General features: G+C 38.9%; 1 protein-coding gene across 2 annotated transcripts in view; it reads right to left on the reverse strand.

Annotated features, from left to right (window-relative positions):
* Positions 1–440: 440 nt before the first annotated feature.
* Positions 441–19,268, reverse strand: part of DCTN4 (dynactin subunit 4) — a gene marked incomplete at both ends in the record, with an annotated part of 32,506 nt that continues 13,678 nt past the window's right edge. The window contains 11 exons of one of the 2 annotated variants that reach the window (XM_080699136.1): positions 441–654; positions 5,481–5,578; positions 7,005–7,112; positions 8,106–8,160; positions 11,388–11,461; positions 13,563–13,672; positions 13,937–14,049; positions 14,280–14,353; positions 14,750–14,770; positions 16,565–16,672; positions 19,057–19,100. In XM_080699136.1, the coding sequence (XP_080555262.1) occupies positions 441–654; positions 5,481–5,578; positions 7,005–7,112; positions 8,106–8,160; positions 11,388–11,461; positions 13,563–13,672; positions 13,937–14,049; positions 14,280–14,353; positions 14,750–14,770; positions 16,565–16,672; positions 19,057–19,100 (1,019 nt within the window). The remainder of the gene's footprint in view (positions 655–5,480; positions 5,579–7,004; positions 7,113–8,105; positions 8,161–11,387; positions 11,462–13,562; positions 13,673–13,936; positions 14,050–14,279; positions 14,354–14,749; positions 14,771–16,564; positions 16,673–19,056; positions 19,101–19,268) is intronic. The other variant, XM_080699137.1, reaches the window with a different exon arrangement.

Below are 19,268 nucleotides of genomic sequence, written 5' to 3' on the forward strand. Positions count from 1 at the left end.
TATTTAATGGAATGCAGAAAGTAGCTGGTACACTGAGAAGGCTGGATCATTAACAGCAGGGCCACCTTTGGGTTATCACTGTAAGCTTCATCTGCCAGAGCATGATCATTCATGAGATCAGATTGTATGGCCAGAGTTTCTCAGGTGGCAAATCTAATGCCACTGTAAGGAACAGCCATCCCCTTTGCTGGGATGGCACTATGTCCTTGTTACTTTACGTGCAGGGTTAAGTGAGGGAGACATGGACTGACTGGCGTCAACAGAGGTGAGAGCAAGAGGAACTGCGGTTACCCTGTGTTCCCGATGCCTGCCAGGCACTCACACCTAAGAACAGGTCCAGGAGTGCATGGGCACTCCTCAGAACAAGGGCTAATGAAGCAGCAGCTTCCGAAACATTGTAACTTGGGTTTGTGAAGACACTGCCCAGCAGGGGAACCTTTTTAAGGAAGAAGCGGGCCCAAGCTGAGTTCCACATGCTGGGTGAGCCAGATGACTTCTGCGCCCTGGTCATTTTCTTCAATGGGGCGGATGGGGGCCGCCAGGTTTTTAAAATCATGCTTCATCTTGAAGCACACGGCCACTTCGCCTTCCTCACGTTGTGGGGTAACTTTGATGAAAATGCCGACTTTGTTGGCTTTTCTGAAGGCTATAATGCTAAGGAAAAAAATAATAAGAACAGTGTTAGGTCACAAGACAGCTAAACTAATAAGACTTAATCATTTTATGGTACAATGGGAAATCTCTGAAACGCACACCATTCTGTCGATCGGCAATGAAGTAAGTCTTCAACAAATACTGATTTATTTTCTTTTCCTTTTTTCTTTCTTTTTTGGCACTAGGGATAGAACCCAGGGGCATTCTACCGCCGAGCTACACCTCCAGCCCAATTTTAGTTTTTACTTTGAAACAAACAAGGGTCTCACTAAGTTGCTGGGGGTCTTGCTAAATTGCTGAGGCTATCCTCGAACCCGTGATCCTCCTATCTCAGCCTCCCAAGTGGTGGGATTACAGGCACGCACCATTATACCTGGCTCACCCCAGACCTTTTTTATTTATTTATATTGGTTCTTTTTGCCGGGCGTGGTGGCACACACTTGTAATCCCAGCATTTGAGAGGCTGAGACAGGAGGATCATGGACAGCTTCAGCTACTTAGTGAGGCCCTATGCAAGTCAGTGAGGCCCTGTTTCAAAATAAAAAATAAAATATAGAGCTAGGGGTATAGCTCAGAGATAGAATGCCACTGGGGTTCCATTCCCATTGCCACAAAAAATATATATATATACTGGTTCTTTTTTTTTTTTCAGTACTGAGGATATTCTATTTCCAGGCTACACTCCATGTCCTATTTTTTACTCTTTTTATTTTGAAACAAGGTCTCACTAAGTTGTAGAGGGTTCACTAAGTAGCTGAGGCTGTCCCTGAACCCACAATTCTCCTGTCTTAGCCTCCCAACCACCACATTTGGCTATTTGTTTTGAAACAAGGTCTTGCTAGGTTGCTGAAAGTCTTGCTATATTGCTGAGGCTGTCCTTAAACCTGTGATCTCCCCGTCTCAGCCTTTTAAGTACTAGGATTACAGGCATGCACCACCATGCCTGGCTTCATTATTTTCTTAATATTGGAAAAATAAAATGTAGTCATAAAAGACTCAAGTAGGAAAAAGTTAAGTCCTTACTTTTTTGCGGTACTGGGGATGGAACCCAGGGACATTCTACCTCCAAGCTACACCCCCAGCCTAATTTTTTAGTCTTTTATTTTTGAAACAGGGTCTCGCTGAGTTGCAAAGGACTTTACTAAGTAGCTGAGCCTGTCCACGAACTGCGATCCTCCAGTCTCCATCTCCCGAACGATGGGATTACGAGCGTGCGCCACCATGCCCGGCAACACTATGATTCTTAACCTATCATGTCTTCCTATGAGCTTATACTCTTTGCTTTTTTAATCCAATACAAATGAGACACACTAGTTGGGTGTGGTGGTGTACACTTGTAATTTCAGTACTTGGGAGGCTGAGACAGGAGAATCACAAATATGAAGCCAGTCTCAGCAGCTTAGTGAGGCGCTCAGCAATTTATTGAGCCCCTGTTTCCAAATAAAAATATAAAATAGGCCTGGGGGGGTAGCCTGGAGGCAGAAACCCCTTAGGTTCCATCCTCAGTACCACATACACACACACAAAGAGGGACACACTCGTCTGTAATTTGCTTTTTTCCACTGTTTATCATAAATACTTTTGCATATTGGTAAATATAAATCTACTATATTCCAAATAATTGCTACAGAGTATTATGATTTTGTCACAATACGCATACACTGAAGTTACTGCCAGCTTCTATTATAAACCACGGGGTGCAAAAGTGATTTTTTTTTTATCACATATAAACAGACATCTGAAGAGTGAATAACTCAGTGCTTTAAGGGAACACCATAAATCAGTGTTTCTGTAAATAATACTTATATAAATTAAAAAATTTAGAACAGAGAAGCCCCTTTAGTTAGAGTTTCCACTTCATTTTACTCTCACCTACACTCAAAGGTTCGTGTTATGTTTGTAATGCTGGGGCTCCAACCGAGAGGCTCTCTATCACTGAGCTACATTCCTAGTCCTCATTAAAATTTTGAGACAGGCAGGGTCTCATTAAGTTCTCAGGCTACCCTTGAAATTGAAATCCTTCTGCCTCAGCTGCTCAAGTGAGGCCCTCCACAACTTAATGAGATCCTGTTTCAAAATAAAGAATAAGAAAAAGGGCTGGGGGTATACCTCAAAGGTGGAATGCCCCTGGGTTAAACCCCCAGTATTGCAAAAAAAAAAAAAAAAAAAAAAATCAATGAAATGATTATTCAAATGGCACTCTTACTTTAAGAAAAGTTACTGGAATTAAACATTTACACAATATTTACATAGTATGAATTCTCAGATTTCTGAAAGTTCTATTAAATGTAACAATGCAAGCTATTATCAATTCAGCTTTTTATCAACCTGTTATATATTCAGACTGGAATCCGGTGTCTCAGATGATCTTTCCATAAGTTTGCCACAGCTTAACAAATTTCTGTAGCTGATTAATATAGCCATTTGAAAGGCTGAGACAGAAGGACTGCGGTTCATGCCAGCCTCAGCTACTTAGTAAGGCCCTTTGCAACTCAGTGAGAACCTGTTTCAAAATAAAGAGTAAAAAAAGGGCTGAGGGTGTATATTTTAGAGAACATACTACTTCAACACATTTTGCATAATATTAACCTAATTTTTGCTATATGTAAGAGCATATAAACAAAATTTAAAGTTATAAATATAAATATTAAACAAGATAAAGTCATTATTCTATATTTAATTTCCCAGGCAACAACTCATTATCTGGGAAGCTTTAAAAAAATTTTCAAATTTCTGGTCTCCAGTCAGATCTGCTAAAGAGATCCTCTGGGGGTGGGATCTGAAATATTATAGATTAGCAAAACAAAAGCTAGCCCTGGTGTTTCTGGAAGTTAGCCAAAATTTAGTAATCACTGTCTTACTTTACTTTTCCAGCACATCCTGTGTTATCTTACTGAAGGAGCTTAGGGACCACTCTGTTTCCTGTGCCAGTTCAGCAAACTACGGTTTAACTCCAAGGCCAATTTTCACTGCTGTGCTTTGTGATAGAAGACTCTGGTAAACTCAATTCGCCTTGTAGGCTGGCCCCTACTGAGTTTGTTAAGAGGGGACTCTGAAGGGATTTAGAGGCCTAAAGAGGGTCCTGCTTCTCCTCTCCAGCTGTGGTTCCAGGGGACATCAGCCATAACTCTCCACCTAGAAGTGGAAGCATCCGCCTGAGCTTGCCAATGCTCATACGGCCAACTTCCTCACATCCCTCCCCTGCACCGAGATACCAACAAGCCATCGCCTCCTCCACTCTTTGAGGTCTGAGTTTCAGCTCCATGATGTTCTTTCAAACTTTTGAATTTTAATAATTTTTAAATTTTTCATTATTACTTTGATTATACATATTTTTGGTAGAAGTGTGATATTTGATATGTATAAAATATATAGTGATTAAATCAGGACAGTTAGAACTTCCACCTCAAACAATATTTTAAAAAATGTTTGAGCCAGGCATGGTGACACATGCTTTTAATTCCTGAGCTTGGGAGGCGGAGACAGGAGGATTGTACTGGTTCGAAGCTAGCCTTGCTGGCTTAAGAGATCCTGTTTCCAAATAAAATTATATATATATATATATATATATATGTGTGTGTGTGTGTCTGGGAGTGTAGCCTGGAGGTAGAAGGGTTTCCAGGAACCCCAGTACTACCAAAAAAAAAAAAAGTTTGAGCAGGGTGTGGTGGCGCATGCTTGTAATTCCAGCATTTGGGAGGCTGAGACAGGAGGATCACAGTTCACGAACAGCCTCAACTAATTAGTGAGGCCCTTTGCAACTCAGTAAGACTGTTTCAAAATAAAGAATAAGCCAGGCATAGTGGCATACGCTAGTAATCCCCACGCTTGGGAGGCGGAGACAGGAGGATCACGCAGGTTCGAAGCCAGCTGTGCTGGCTTATGAGACCCTGTTTCCAAAAATAAAAATGTACAAAATAGGTCTGGGAGTGTAGTCCGGAGGTAGAAGGGCTTCCAGGAACCCCAGTACCACCAAAAAATAAAAAAATAAAAAGAATTAAAAAAAATAGGGCTGGGGGTGTAGCTCAAAAGCAGAATACCCCTGTGTTCCATCCCCAGTACTGTAAAAAAAAAAAAAAAAAAAAAAAAAAAAAAAAGTATGTATTATTATTTTCATCTTTAGACTGGATCCTAACTAATGCATTCCCTACCCATGGAAAAGTTATTTTTTAATTTCTCAGTTATTAAGTATTAGAGTATAAGATCTATTAATTACTCTAAGGGGGTGAGAAACAAATCCAATGATAAATCTACAGGGACAGGACGATACTGTATCTTGCCTACAACCATTAAAAAACAAACACTTGAAAGAACTTTTACTAACATGGGAATATTTTTTTAAGTGAAAAACTAAGGCTAAGCCAGGCGTGGTGGCGCACGCTCGTAATCCCCACACTTGGGAGGTGGAGACAGGAGTATCGTGCGGGTTCTAAGCCAGCCTTGCTGGTTTAAGAGACCCTGTTTCCAAATAAAACATAAAATAGTTCTGGGAGTGTAGCCCAGACGTAGAAGGGTTCCATCCCCAGTACAACCAACAAAACAAAACAAAACAAAACTAAGGCTAAAAAATTATTTACTGAATGATCTTAATAAGAAATGCCTGGAAGGACAAATGTCAGAATGTTAATGGTGCTTATCTCTAATGGTGTAGTAATTTTACTTTCTTCATGTTTTATATGTGTTTCCCAAATTTTACACAGTAATTATTTTCATAAACAGGAAAGAATAAGAGTTATTTTTCACAACTCAATTAAGTAAACTGGATATATAAGGAGGCGTTCTGTATCAGTCAACTGTGCACTAAGGACCATAAAAAGCTCACTCACTCAGGGTCATCCTGAAAGTCTTGGGGCTCTGCCAGCTCATCGTACTCTGCCGCTGCATCCTTGCCAGCTAGCACGAGCTCTTTGGGAGGCACCACCACCTGGGGAAACAGAAAGGCCTGCTTCAGAGGGGCTGGTGTTGCAGGACAATCATTCAACAGAATATGGCCAAGTCTTACATTGATCTAGAAATACAGAAGTGAGCAGCAACTTTCAGGACACATACATTATACTTACATAGAGTTTTAAAATCTGCTTTGAAATACATACGTTTTTAATAAAATTATAAGAACAAGCCAGGCGTGGTGGCACATGCTTGTAGGCACATGCTTGTAATCCCAGCATTTGGGAGGCTGAGATAGGAGAATTGCGGTTCGTGGACAGCCTAAGCTACTTAGTGAGGCCCTTTGCAACTCAGTGAGACCCTGTTTCAAAATAAAGAATAAAAAAATAGGGCTGGGGGTGTCGCTCAGAAGTAGAATACCCCTGGGTTCCATCTCCAGTATTGCAAAAAAAGAAAAAAAAATTGTAAGAGCAAAGGTATTTATAGAAATGTCAGTCAAGTGAATGCTTACTTTATTGGGGCTGTAATAAGAATTCAACTGAGGGGAATGAATAGAACTTTAATGCATTAGTCCTTAATATTTTTTCTTTATTTATGTTCTAAGGGATGTAGAGAACATGGCTGTTTACTATATTTTTATATTTTTTGGTGTATCTGGAAGACTTCATTTGAAAAAGAAAAACACCAAAGAAGCTGGGCGTGGTGGCACACACTTGTAATCTCCGCACTTGGGAGGCAGAGACAGGAGGATCGCGCAGGTTTGAAGCCAGCTGTGCTGGCTTAAGAGACCCTGTTTCTAAATAAAAAAGTATACAAAATAGGTCTGAGAGTGTAGCCTGGAGGTAGAAGGGCTTCCAGGAACCCCAGTAAAACACACACACACACACACACAGGGAAAAAAAAAAAAACAGAAAAAACACTAAAGAGAAACATTAGTTCCAATATAATATTTTCTGATATGGGGTCACTGAGTATATAATGGTTATGGGAAATAGTTATGCATTCTTCAGACTTATGGAGCAATTAGGCCTCAACTTGCTATATCAGAGGCTGACAAAAAAAATCCCAACCACACTTTAATTATTGTTATAATTGTAGCAAGGGTATAAAGAGAAAAAATCAAATCTTCAAGCTGTGTATCTGCATCAGGTACTTATTCCTAACATAGCTGCTTATTAGTGTTATTTATTTTTGTGTATTGGGGATCGAATCCAGGGACATTCTACCTTTGAGGTATACTCCCATCCCTTTTTATATTTGTTTTGAAACAAAGTCTCACTAGGTTGCAGAGATTATAGGGTAGTGGTACTGTGTTTGGAAATAAAGTAAAAAACTTCGGTGTAGAATCAGAAGAATTTCCAACTAGATGTGGAAATGAAAAATAGTGTGCAGTTTTCTATGCTAGATCAAATGAGGTCACTGCAGGCAAAGTCAGGGCCTATTAGAAGGCAAAATGCTCTTACCTTAGCAGTGCTGTTAATATTATCAGGATCCCCCTCCTCACACTCCAAGAGAGTCACATGGGTGAGGTTCTCCACTGGATTTGTAAGGGTCAGGAGGACCTGGCTCTCCTGGGGAGTAAGAAAAGCATCTCTCAGACATGTGCCACTATTGCTATCTAGGTTCACTTTCTTAGCTGATACACCAGGTTTTTCACAAAATCATCCCCCCATGTCTCCTGAGCAATGACACTTATCTATACCTCTGTATCAGTGCATGCTCAGTATTTACTGATCTCCATTCTATTATCTATATTAGGCTATATACTCTCTGCAGTTGCTATTTCACCAAGGAAATGAGATTCCACTTACTAGATCCAGAAATTCTGAGGAATGTACATTATCTAAGCGACTATTTAAAGTTAGTAACTCTTGTCCCACTCAGGTTGCCACTAAGAGTTGAAAAGAGGAGGCCCCCCCCAAAATATAGGAGCCACAGGCAAGCCAGATAATATTAACACCAGAAGAAAAAAAAAAAAGACACACCAAGACTATAAAAATCTTTTAAGAACTCTTGCATCATGATGATTTCCTATGTTTGGTACTCTCTTGAGATCAACAGAATGCTTTTATAAACAGAGACTGCATGTTTTCATGAGCAGCACAAAGGAAAGAGCTCAAGAGCCCGGTGCAGGGCACTTTACAGTTACTGGTGTGTGTGGGTGGGAGGTGAACAGACAAGGGCTCCAAGGAAGAAAGGGGCTGTGGTAACGAAGGAATTTAGCTGACTCCAGGCACTGATGCATACGTGTCAGGTCATGTAGGAATCTCCAGGCTAAAGAATGACAGGTGCCTGTGGGGTTCAACACTTTATTTTTCTCCACTTAAGTTTCCACCTTTCCAGAATGTTCATCTTCCTGCTCCTATATACATTTCAAGCATGTTGTTGTCAAGAACCCCAGTTAAAGAGACTTAAAGTCTCAATCCCTTGATTATTCCAAACTGCCTTATTTTCTATACCTTGCTCACTGTATCCCATGCTAAACACACATACAGCCACCTACAGAAACACATGCATACACCACTGATCAGTCAGTTCTTTCTGTTAGTAAGCAAGGTACTAACCTTCATGTAGCGAAGGTTGGGAATTGACATGATTCTCACTTCTGGAATATAATTGCTACCAATGAATAAAAAAATGCATTAATATTCACTGAAATCCCTTGAAATTATTAGTACCTTTAAAAAAAACTAGCTTAACAAAGAATCTCTGAGGTTAATTAGAATATGTAAATAAAAAAATTTAAAGATATCTTCCCACCGCAATAAAAGACAAGACAGGAAACCAAACTGGTAAATTTTCTTCCTGAAATCTTAGGTATACAGCCTATATGTATAGAGCTAGTTTACTGCCTATATATCTATGTGTATAATGACTGATATTTTTCTCATGTATTTATTAGATATATGTTGAGATCTTTTTGGTACTGGAGATTGAATCCAGAGGCATCTACCTCTGAGCTATACCCCTAGCTCTATATTATTTTTTATTCTGAAACGGGGTCTCAAGCTCAAGTGAGCACTCCTGGGTTCAATCCCCAGGGTCACAAACAAAACAAAAGCAACAATAAAAGACACATTGTAGGGCCGTCCAAATACTACAGAGCACTTACTATGTGCCAGGCAATGCTCTAAGCACTTTGTAAGTTTCAATTAATGTAATCTTCACTGTAACTGCACAAGATAGATATTATTACTACTATGCTCATTAGAATAAATGCAGAAACTGGGCTTGGTAAGTTGGTAGTGCCAGGATTCAAACCCAGGCAGTCTGACTGCGTGTCCTTACATTCATTTATTTATTTAATTTATGTACTAGAAATTAAACCCAGGGGCACCCTATCCCTGAGCTATACCTCCAGTCTTTTTTTTTTTTTTTTGAAACAGCACAGATTACTGTGTGCTGGCCTTGAATCTGCAATCCTCTTGCCTCAGACTTCCAAGTACTGGGACTAAAAGTGTGTACTGCCTCTCTGATTAGAACAACAGAATATTATACTTTACTGTGCTTGGTCTGTACTCAAAACTGTCCAGGTTCACATCCCAGCTCAGAGTTTACAGGTCAATACACTACTTTGTAAAGACTGGAATTCTTTGTCACTTTGTTTTTCAAAACACACAGTGTACTTAAACATATCGAAGTCAACCACTAAGCCAAGCAAGGGAAGGAAGGATGGGGAGGGAATGGTGTGGGAATTCGGTAGGGGTTAAATTGGTGATGTGTACATGTATGTACATACAAGTTTTTTACCCCAATATGATGTATAAATATAATGCACCAATAAATATTAAAAACAAACATAAAATGAGAACAATAATGGCAAGATTTCAAGGTTATTGTGAAAAAAATTAATACATAAAGTGCATGCAGCAAACACATGCAAAATAATATTAGTTGTGCTGGGTGTGGTAGTGCATGCTGTAATCCCAGCATTTGGGAAGCAGAGACTGGAGGAATGCCATTCACGAACATCCTCAGCTATTTAGTGAGGCCCTTTACAAACTCAGGGAGACCCTGTTTCAAGAAATAAAAAAAGACCAAAAAATAGGACAGAGGGTGTAGCTCAGAGGTAGAATGCCCCTAGATTCCATCCCCAGTACCACACACACACACACACACACACACACACACACACACACACACAAACACACACAAAAATAGTTACTGTGCATATATTAACATAAGACATATCTGTACAAGCCCTAAAGGCGAAAATAAAATACATTGCTGAATCAAGGCAATGAGATAGTTTAAATTCAAATTATCTATTTGCGTGGTGAATAGCAGGATTACCTAAGTAAATTTTAACTGAAATTGAAGGGCCCCCTACAAGGGAAGTGGATTCAGTAGGTCTGAGGTACAGCCAGGGGATTTGTATTAAGACTACCAGGTAATTCTACAGCAATATCAGAAAAAAAGCACTTTTTCTCAAAGCAAGCTTAAGAAAATGATGCTAAGCATACTCTATCATTCCTTGTGTAATGAACATAATTCTTAAGACAGGAGTTTATCCTAGAATCCACATTTTTGTTAGTTCTCTTCATTCCTAACCAGTCATGTATTTAATAAGGAGAGTCAGAAGTCACCTTTTTTTTTTTTTTTTTAAGTGGCACTGGGGTTCCCGGAAGCCCTTCTACCTCCGGGCTACACTCCCAGACCTATTTTGTATTTCTTTATTTGGAAACAGGGTCTCTTAAGTCACCACGGCTGGTCTCCGCCTCCCAAGCGCGGGGATTACAAGCGTGCGCCACCATGCCCGGCAGATGCTATTTCTTTTTAAGCTTATCAAATCTTAGCCTCTTTTCCTATGTACCTTCTGGCTCTTTGGGATTTCTCTTCTATGAGCTATGTTTTTAAATTCTTTGTCCCACACCCCACCTCACTGCCTCTGTTTTTATTTTTCCAATTGGAAGGAATTCTATAAACCAGGGCTACTAAACCTTTATTTGGCATGAGAGCACAATATTCTCTCTTACTCTCTTGTCTGTTATCTTCATTTTTTACAACTAATTTTTTCATTTTGCTAATGTCAAAAATGTTCCTTTTCCTTACTAGCTTCTGGCTTTCTTGTTTTGCTTAGAAGGGCTCTCTCACCCCAATGTTAGGTAATAGTTTCCTACATTTCCAAAATGTATTTATTTGATAGGTGATTTTTTTTTTTTTTAGTGGTACTGAGGATGGAATCCTTCTACCTCCAGGCTACACTCCCAGACCTATTTTATATTATTTTTATTTGGAAACAGGGTCTCTTAAGCCAGCGCAGCTGGCTTCGAACCTGCGCGATCCTCTTGTCTCCGCCTCCCAAGCGCGGGGATTACAAGCGTGCATCACTACGCTCGGCAATAGGTGATTTTTTTATACACAAAATTCCCTTCTACTGACAAGCCCCAGAGAGTTAAGACTAACTTAATTTAATATACTCAATGAGATATTATCAGAATACAGATAAATAAAATGAACATTGTTTCAGGGTTACTCTTTAATTTGCTACAGTTCATTATTTTTAAAAATTTTTAAGAGGTTAGCCTCAAACTTATGTACTTGCAGTTTACAGTGAACAACGAGAGAGTGTGCACCCAATAGTCAACATACCACACTGCCCCAGGCCACACTATACCACTGTGTCCCTGTTGTAAACATCCTTCATTCTATGTCTACAGATTTACCTTACACTGCATGGAATGCAAATAAATTTAAAACCAGAGCAGAAAATATGGCAAGATTATTCTGGTGTAATTTTTCTTATACTCTTTTGGTTTGGGCCAAGAGTAAATATACTTCACATTGAAAAATCTTAAAACCAAAATCAATACAAAATACCAACCTACCCATCCCCAAATACTTACACAGCAACCAGCTGGATTTTGAATTTGATAGATGTTGGATTAAATTCTGGCTTGCTCAAATTATGTTCACATTTCTAAAAAGAAAAAATATCACATATTTTCCTGATCCATAGAACTGCCAAATTCAGAAAAATAGCATTTACTATAATTTTGTTTCACTTTATTCCACTCTAAAACCATGTGTTGAAATAACTGTATGCTACAAATTACCAAAATTTACAAAGATGTTTTGCCTTCTGGATATGAGTGACCACACTATCAAATATTTTATCTCTGTGGTGCTTTAAAACTACTGAAATAGCTAACACACACTGAGTGCTTTCCTGTACGTGCCAAACAGTGTGCTCACTGGCTTAAAAGGATTTAAACATCACATCAACTTTACGATATAGGTGTACTGCTTTCAGGCTGGCAGAGAAAGGAAGTCCAAAATAGAATAAACCATTTTTTAAAAAGCAGAGAGCTGGGCATGGTGGCGCACGCTTGTAATCCCAGCATTGGGGAGGTTGAGACCGGAGGATCGCGGTTCGCAGACAGCCTCAGCTACTTAGTGAGGCCTTCTGCAACTTAGTGAGACCCTGTTTCAAAATAAAGAATAAAAAAATAGGGCAAGGCTGTAGCTTGGAAGTCAAATGTCCCTGGGTTTCAACCCCAGACCCACAGGGGGAAAAAAAAAGGAGCAAAGAGCAAGAATCAGGTCGGTGCATGCTTGTAATCCCAATACTTGGGAGGCTGAGATAGGAGGATCACAGGTTCAAGGGCAGCCTCAGCAAGTAGTGAGACTCATCAACCTAGTGAGACCATTTCGAAATAAGAAATAAAAAATAGGGCTGGGGGTATAGCGTGAAGGTAGAATGCCTCTGAGTTCAATCCCCAGTAAAACACACACACACACACACACACAACTAAAAAATTTAAAAATTAAAAAAAAGCAAGAAAAAAAATCAGCCAAACCTACATATCAAATAACATATTTCATCACTAAATTCTAAAAACAAAACCAAACAAAATGGAAAAGAAATCTTTTAGATCAGTACTACCTCACAGAACTTTCTATGATGATGGAAATATTCTATATCTGCACAATCCAATAGTCTGCTGCACTGTATATGGGTATGTATGTATGTATGTATGTATGTGTGTGTATACACACACACACACACACACACACACACAGTCTCTATCTGTAAGTATATATATATATACAGAGAGAGAGAGAGAGAGACAGAGAGAGAGAGAGAGAGAGAGAGACACACACACATATGCATTTCTAAGCATAGCCTTAGTTGTGCTCCACAAATTCTGCTATATAGGAATTATCAATTTCTAACTTATTTGCATTATGATCAAATAATGTACTTTAATAATTTCACCTTTGGGCTGGTTGTGACACGCACCTGTACTCCCAGTAGTTGGGAGGCTAAGACAGGATGATCGCTGGTGTAAGGCCAGCCTCAGTAACTACGCAAGACTCTCAGCGACCAGACTGTGTTTCAAAAAATAAAAAGGGCTAGAAGTGTAGCTTGGAGAGAATGCCTGTGGGCTGGATTCCTAGTAGCAGTAGCAACAGAAATAAACAAACAAAAAACCCAAAAGAAACCCAATTTCATCTTTGGAAAAATGCTGAGACTTACTTTACAATCCAGTACACAGTCAAATTTCTTAAGTGTACTGTGTATACTAGAAAGAACGTATATATCCTACAGATATATTAGGCTAGTGCTTTATATATGCCCATTTGGTTAAGTTTGGTAGTAAAATTGCCTAAATATTCTACATTCTTGTTGATTTTTATTTATTATCAGTTACTGTGAGAAATATGTCAAAATATCCCTAAATTATGTATATTTATATAATTTTCTCAATGTTGCTTTACATATTTTTGACTTCATGTTATTTGGTATATACAAATTTAGACTGTGAGATCATTGTGAATTGAATCATTTTTATGAGTTATCATTCATTTTACAAGATTAGTATTTGTATAATATTATTTTCCCATATATTTGTACCTTCAACTTTTCTGAATCCTCACGTTTGTTTCTTGTAATCAGTATACAGATGAGTCACTGCAATGTTTTCTATATTTACTGCAATGATCAGATACTAATCATGTTCATTTTATTTCTGCTTTTCTCTTGTATAAATGGCAATTCTACAGAAAAGCACGCTCACCCGGCAGCGCAGGGACCGTTTGATCAGAAGATGCTTGTGGCGAGGATACAGCTGTGAAGCACAGATAGGCTGGAAATCAGGCTGTAAGAGGCGCTGCTGAAGGGTGGTCACTAGCAGGAAAGGCAGAAAACTGGGCTTAGGTTATGAGGTCTTTCAAAATCAAACTTATATGTAGGCAGTAATTACACGAATCAATAGAGCTATCATAAAGACTGATGTTCAAAACACTAATATCGAAAATGACATTTTACAGTTCTTTAAATGATACCTATTGTATTTCCTACTTATCATTTTACTACAAACACTTAGTCCATTGAATTCTCATCACAATGCACATAAGTAGAATGGAAACAAAGTAGACCATATGAAATTACCTTCTGTTAAGTTTACTGGTCTTGTGTAATAGTCTTCAGGAAGAGGTTCCACTTCATCCACGGCCTGAGCTGGTTCAATCTTTACCTCTTTCTGGTCCTCTCCTTCTTTAAGGCTAAAAGATAAAAAGCAGTTAATTTCCCATGAGTCCATCTAGTGAACCTCGAAGTCTATAATATGAACAACTGACATTTATTATAGAATATTCTTTCAGTTCTGGTCTCTCTAGATATAAGAATCTTTTTCTACACTGAAAGCAGCTTCATTTTTCTTCTTAAAAACCACATTCTTTATTCATTTTAATGCCTGCCTTTGACTTCAAAGTCATTTAATATCCGAACTTACGAAAGTCCAGCAAGAGTACTAATGGATGCACCAGCTCGTGGTCGCTGAAGTCTGGTTCCAAGACCATATTTGTCCTAAACAAAGTTCAGAAATTCCTATTAGCAAGTCCATATTTACACATTCTAATTATTGAAAGAATTTGGGACAGGATAGCATGAGAAGCTTAGGCAAATAAGCAAACGAACGAAAAACAAAACTCAAAAGCTAATTTACAAGCTTCCTTTAAAGACAGTCATTTGTAGCCCCACATCCTTATTCTTAAAATAATAAAAGCACCAAATACGGAGACTGAAACTATGTTAGCAGAGTAAAAGTGAACCGAATGTGAACTTTTACTATGCATCTAAAAATATCTAAGCTCTAGCTGAGGCAAGAACTACATGGAGTGTCTAGGACACATGACAAATTTGTTCCTGAAGACCGTCTGCTAACATCTTCAGGGTCAGCAAGCATTATAAAAGAGAACTTACCACTACATGAATAGTATGTTGCTGTAGAGCCCCCAAATAGCAGCAGGTTGCAACAGAGACAAAAGAAATTATAGCATAAGATAGAAGCAAACTCATAGAGCAGGCAGGTATACGGGAAGGTTGCTAGGGAAATGCATTAAATTTAAATTCCTCTCCTAATGTAGTATACAATAGTGTACATGTTGATCGTATCACTGGACTATTTGGAAAAAGTGACTTCTTTGGTAGATATGGGTGCTTTGCAAGTGTAGCTTTATTAAATTTGTATCTAGATACTTTCATACAACAATCTTTAGGGTTCTAGTTCTCATGTGGACCTAAGTTTGAGAAGTTACTCAACCTTTACAGGTCTCATTTCCTCCAGTGCAAAATGGGGATATATCACAGGATTGTTGTGAAGACTGAATAAAATAATGCATGTAAAGTGCTTAGCCTATGTAGTGCCTGACATGTTACTGACATTTAATAATCGTTATTTATTAAATGTAAACCTGTTGGGCCCCAAGCAAGTACAAAGAAAACAACTTGTTCTGTGATAGCAAATAAAACTTGAGGGACAATAACTAAAACTTAATTTTTTTTTTTAAATTTCTGCGGTAATAAGGATGGAACTCAGGGGCATTCTATCTCTGAGCAACACCCCGGCCCTATTTTTATATTCTTTATTTTGAAACAGGGTCTCAATGAGTTGTGAAGGGCCTAAGTAGCTGAGACTGTCCTTGAACTGTGATCCTCCCATCTCAGCCTCCTAAATGCTGGGATTTCAAGCGTGTACCACGCCTGGCTTAAAACAAAATCGTAATCTCTTGCTTCTGCCTAGTAGTATATAGTAAATTGGTAAAGAACGACTTCCATAAATAATTATAATTATAAACTTTGCTTTCTTATATTACTATTTAACCACATAGATAGAGTAAGTCAGCGTTTTTCATTTTGGAGGAATAAGGAAGGTGTCAAAACATTATGGTAACTGGAACTGGGAAACCACTACTATCAGGGTGTCAAAGAAAGGCTACAGGGGTTATACGAATAAAACCTACCAATTGCCCACCTTCTTCTCAGACTCTCTATAATACACAAAAGTAGAGTTCTGTAGTGCCTATAAAATTAGATAGTAGCCTTTGGGGATAACAATCAAAAGAGAAAGGGAAGTGATGGAGAAAGAAACAGAAATGTCTTTTTTTTTGCGGGTCTGGGGATGGAACCCAGAGGCATTCTACCTCCGAGCTACACCTCCAGCTTTATTTTTTTATTCTTTATTTTGAAACAAGGTCTCATTGAGTTGCAAAGGGCCTCACTAAGTAGTTGAGGCTGTCCTCGAACCATGATCCTACTGTCTCAGCCTCCTAAATGCTGGGATTACAAGCGTGTAACACCATGCCTGGCTCAAATGTCCTTATTAAAAAACAAATAATTTGCCGGGCGTGGTGGCGCACGCTTGTAATCCCCGTGCTTGGGAGGCTGAGACAGGAGGATCGCGCAGATTCGAAGCCAGACTTAGCTACTTAGTGAGGCTCTCAGCAACTTAGTGAGACCCTGTTTTCAAATAAAATATAAAAAATAGATCTGGGAGTATAGCCCAGAGGTAGAAAGCCTCTGGGTTCCATCCCCAGCACAACCAAAGGAAAAACAAAAATCAAAGAGAACTAATTATATGGCAAAAGAATTAACTACTGGGCTCAAACATCTATAATTTGAGGAGCCTCTCTCTGCTACCCACCATTCAGGAATCTAAGACAATGGCCACTGTCTGAAATGGTCACTGCTCTTATTCCTCAAAGGTTTTACAAACTCTTTTTTGTATCAAATCCTCACCGAAAAAGCCAGAGGCATGTAGTTTCTACGCCGTGCCAGTTTCTTGCGATCGCGCTCAACCTTCTCTTTCTGAGCAAGCTGCTGGTAATATTCAATCAATTTGTTCATCTGTAATAAACCAAAGACTCAGTATTTATTTCATGAAAGAGCTAAAAGGAAACATAAAAAATCATCAACCACATCGACTATACACAAACTGAATACAGAAGACAAATTATTAAGGTGGTAAAGTCTTTCTTTTTTTTGTTTTTTAAATATTTTTTTCATTGGTGCATTGTGGTCATATATATTAATGGGGCACAAGATAGTAGAGGCCCTTCTCCCTTCTTTCCCTCCCTCCCTCCCTCCCTCCCTCCCTCCCTCCCTCCCTCCCTCCCTTCCTTTCCCCCTGTGGTACTGGGGATGAAACTCAGGGCTTTCTACCTCCAGAATACACTCCCAGACCTATTTTATATTTTATTTGGAAACAGGGTCTCATTAAGTTGCTGAAAGCCTAAGTAGCTGAGGCTGGCTTTGAACCTGTGAGATCCTCCTGTCTCAGCCTCTCAAACATGGGGATTACATGCGTGCACCATGCCTAGCTGCTATTTTCCTTTAATAAGAATTTCTCTTCACTATATAATCTGTTTTCAAAATTAAAATGAAACCTTCAAGTTCAACCACAGAAAATGGGCTTGAAAAGACTTGGAAATTTCAAGCTTTTTATTGCTCTTTTGCTTTATTATTTCCCTTTACAATTACTATTTTTTCTCCATGGCCACAGGATCATTAATTTCTAAAAGTGTAACATTTTACAGCCTATCTAACTTTCCTCTACTTCGTCACACTCTTTAATTTTTAAAATATTTCTGCCAGGCATAGTGGTGCACGCTTATAATCCCAGCATTTGGGAGGCTGAGACAGGAGGATCGTGGTTCGTGGACAGCCTCAGCTACTTAGGCCCTTTGCAACTCAGTGAGACCCTGTTTCAAAATGAAGAGTAAAAAATAGGGATGGGTTCCATCCCCAGTAAAAAAAAAACAACACACACACACACACACACACACACACACACACACACACACTCTAATCATCAAAGCAACATATACTAATTGTACAAACAATATACAAATATAAAGAATAAAAAATAAAACTTCTCAAGCTGGGCATGGTGGCGCATGCTTATAATCCCAGTACTTGGGAGGCTGAGACAGGAGGACTGCAGGTTCAAGGCCAGCCTCAGAAACTTAGTGAGGCCTTTTGCAACTTAGTGAAACCCTGTTTCAAAATAAAAGAATAAAATCAGGCTGGGGTGTAGCACGGAGGTAGAATGCCCCTGGGTTCAATCCCTAGTGCTAGAAAAAACCCAAACCAGAAACTTCTCTTATATCCCATGTACCTAAATTGACCTCTCCATCAACCAGTTTAGGTATGTTTTTTATATACTTAAGAGACACAAATATATGATATTTTGCCTACGTTTAAAATACTAGCCAGCTGCCATGGTGGTACATGCCTGTAATCCCAGTACTTAGGAGACTGAGATAGGAGGATCAGAGGTTTGAGGACAGCCTTATTAACATGGCAAGACTCTTAGCAACGGAACAAGATCTTCCTTCCTTCCTTCCTTCCTTCCTTCCTTCCTTCCTTCCTTCCTTCCTTCCTTCCTTCCTTTCATTCATTTGTGGTACTGGGGATGGAACCCAGGGACATTTTACCTCTGAGCTACACCCCCAGCCCTATTTTTTATTCTTTATATTGAAACAGGGTTTCACTGAGTTGCAGAGGGCCTCACTAAGCAGCTGAGGCTGTCCTCGAACAATGATCCTCCTGTCTCAGTCTCCCAAATGCTGGGATTACAAGCGTGTGCCGCCACTCCCAGCTCAAGATCCTGTTTCAATACAAAAACATGAAAACAGCTAGGGGTGTAGCTCACAGGTAAAATGCCTCTGGGTTCAAACCCCAGTACTATGTACACAAAAGCAAAGTAAAACACAAAAAGAAGAAAAACTTTATGTATACCATAAATAAAGATACCTGTGTATAGATATATAACACCTATCTTTTTATTCTTCATATAAAAGGGAAAATTTATTATAATTTTTCAACTCTATCATGGCTTCCCATCCAATACAAATGTATCAAGTACATCTTTCTATCTTACAAATGAATCTACCTCATTCTTTTAAACACTGCAACCTACTGCATAGAATGCATGTCCTATAAGGTATTTAAAGCATTTTCTACAATAGAGATTAAGTGGTCTTATGTTGCCCACTCCTGTCCTCTCAATTCAGCAATAATTGTTTTTTTAAAGAAACACTAATCTATCGTCTCCTTGCTTAAAACATTGAAAGGCTTCTCAAACCCCTTAACTTGGTCTACATGTATGTCCTACAAGTCTGGCCCTAAGTCCCTCTTTCTATTTGTTACTACTATGCTCAACTCTGGTCACGCTCACTTCTGTACCTACTACTTACTTCAACCTCTCCAGCCTTTGATCCTTTACTTACCCGTTGCGTGTGAGGATTTTCTGGTTCCTGCCAACCACCACTGGCTAGAAAATAAAAGAATATTAAACAAGACTTTCATAATTTGATCACTTTATTTTTGTAAAAAATTAACCACAGCATGAAATTTAAAAACATAAAGTCACAGAATATCTAAAAAAGAATGCTAGGAATTTTATAGACCAGTATGCTCAGAATAACATTTTATTCTTTTT

This window comes from Muscardinus avellanarius, assembly GCF_963383645.1.
Source record: "Muscardinus avellanarius genome assembly, chromosome: 7".
In the NCBI taxonomy this organism is placed as follows: domain Eukaryota; kingdom Metazoa; phylum Chordata; class Mammalia; order Rodentia; family Gliridae; genus Muscardinus; species Muscardinus avellanarius.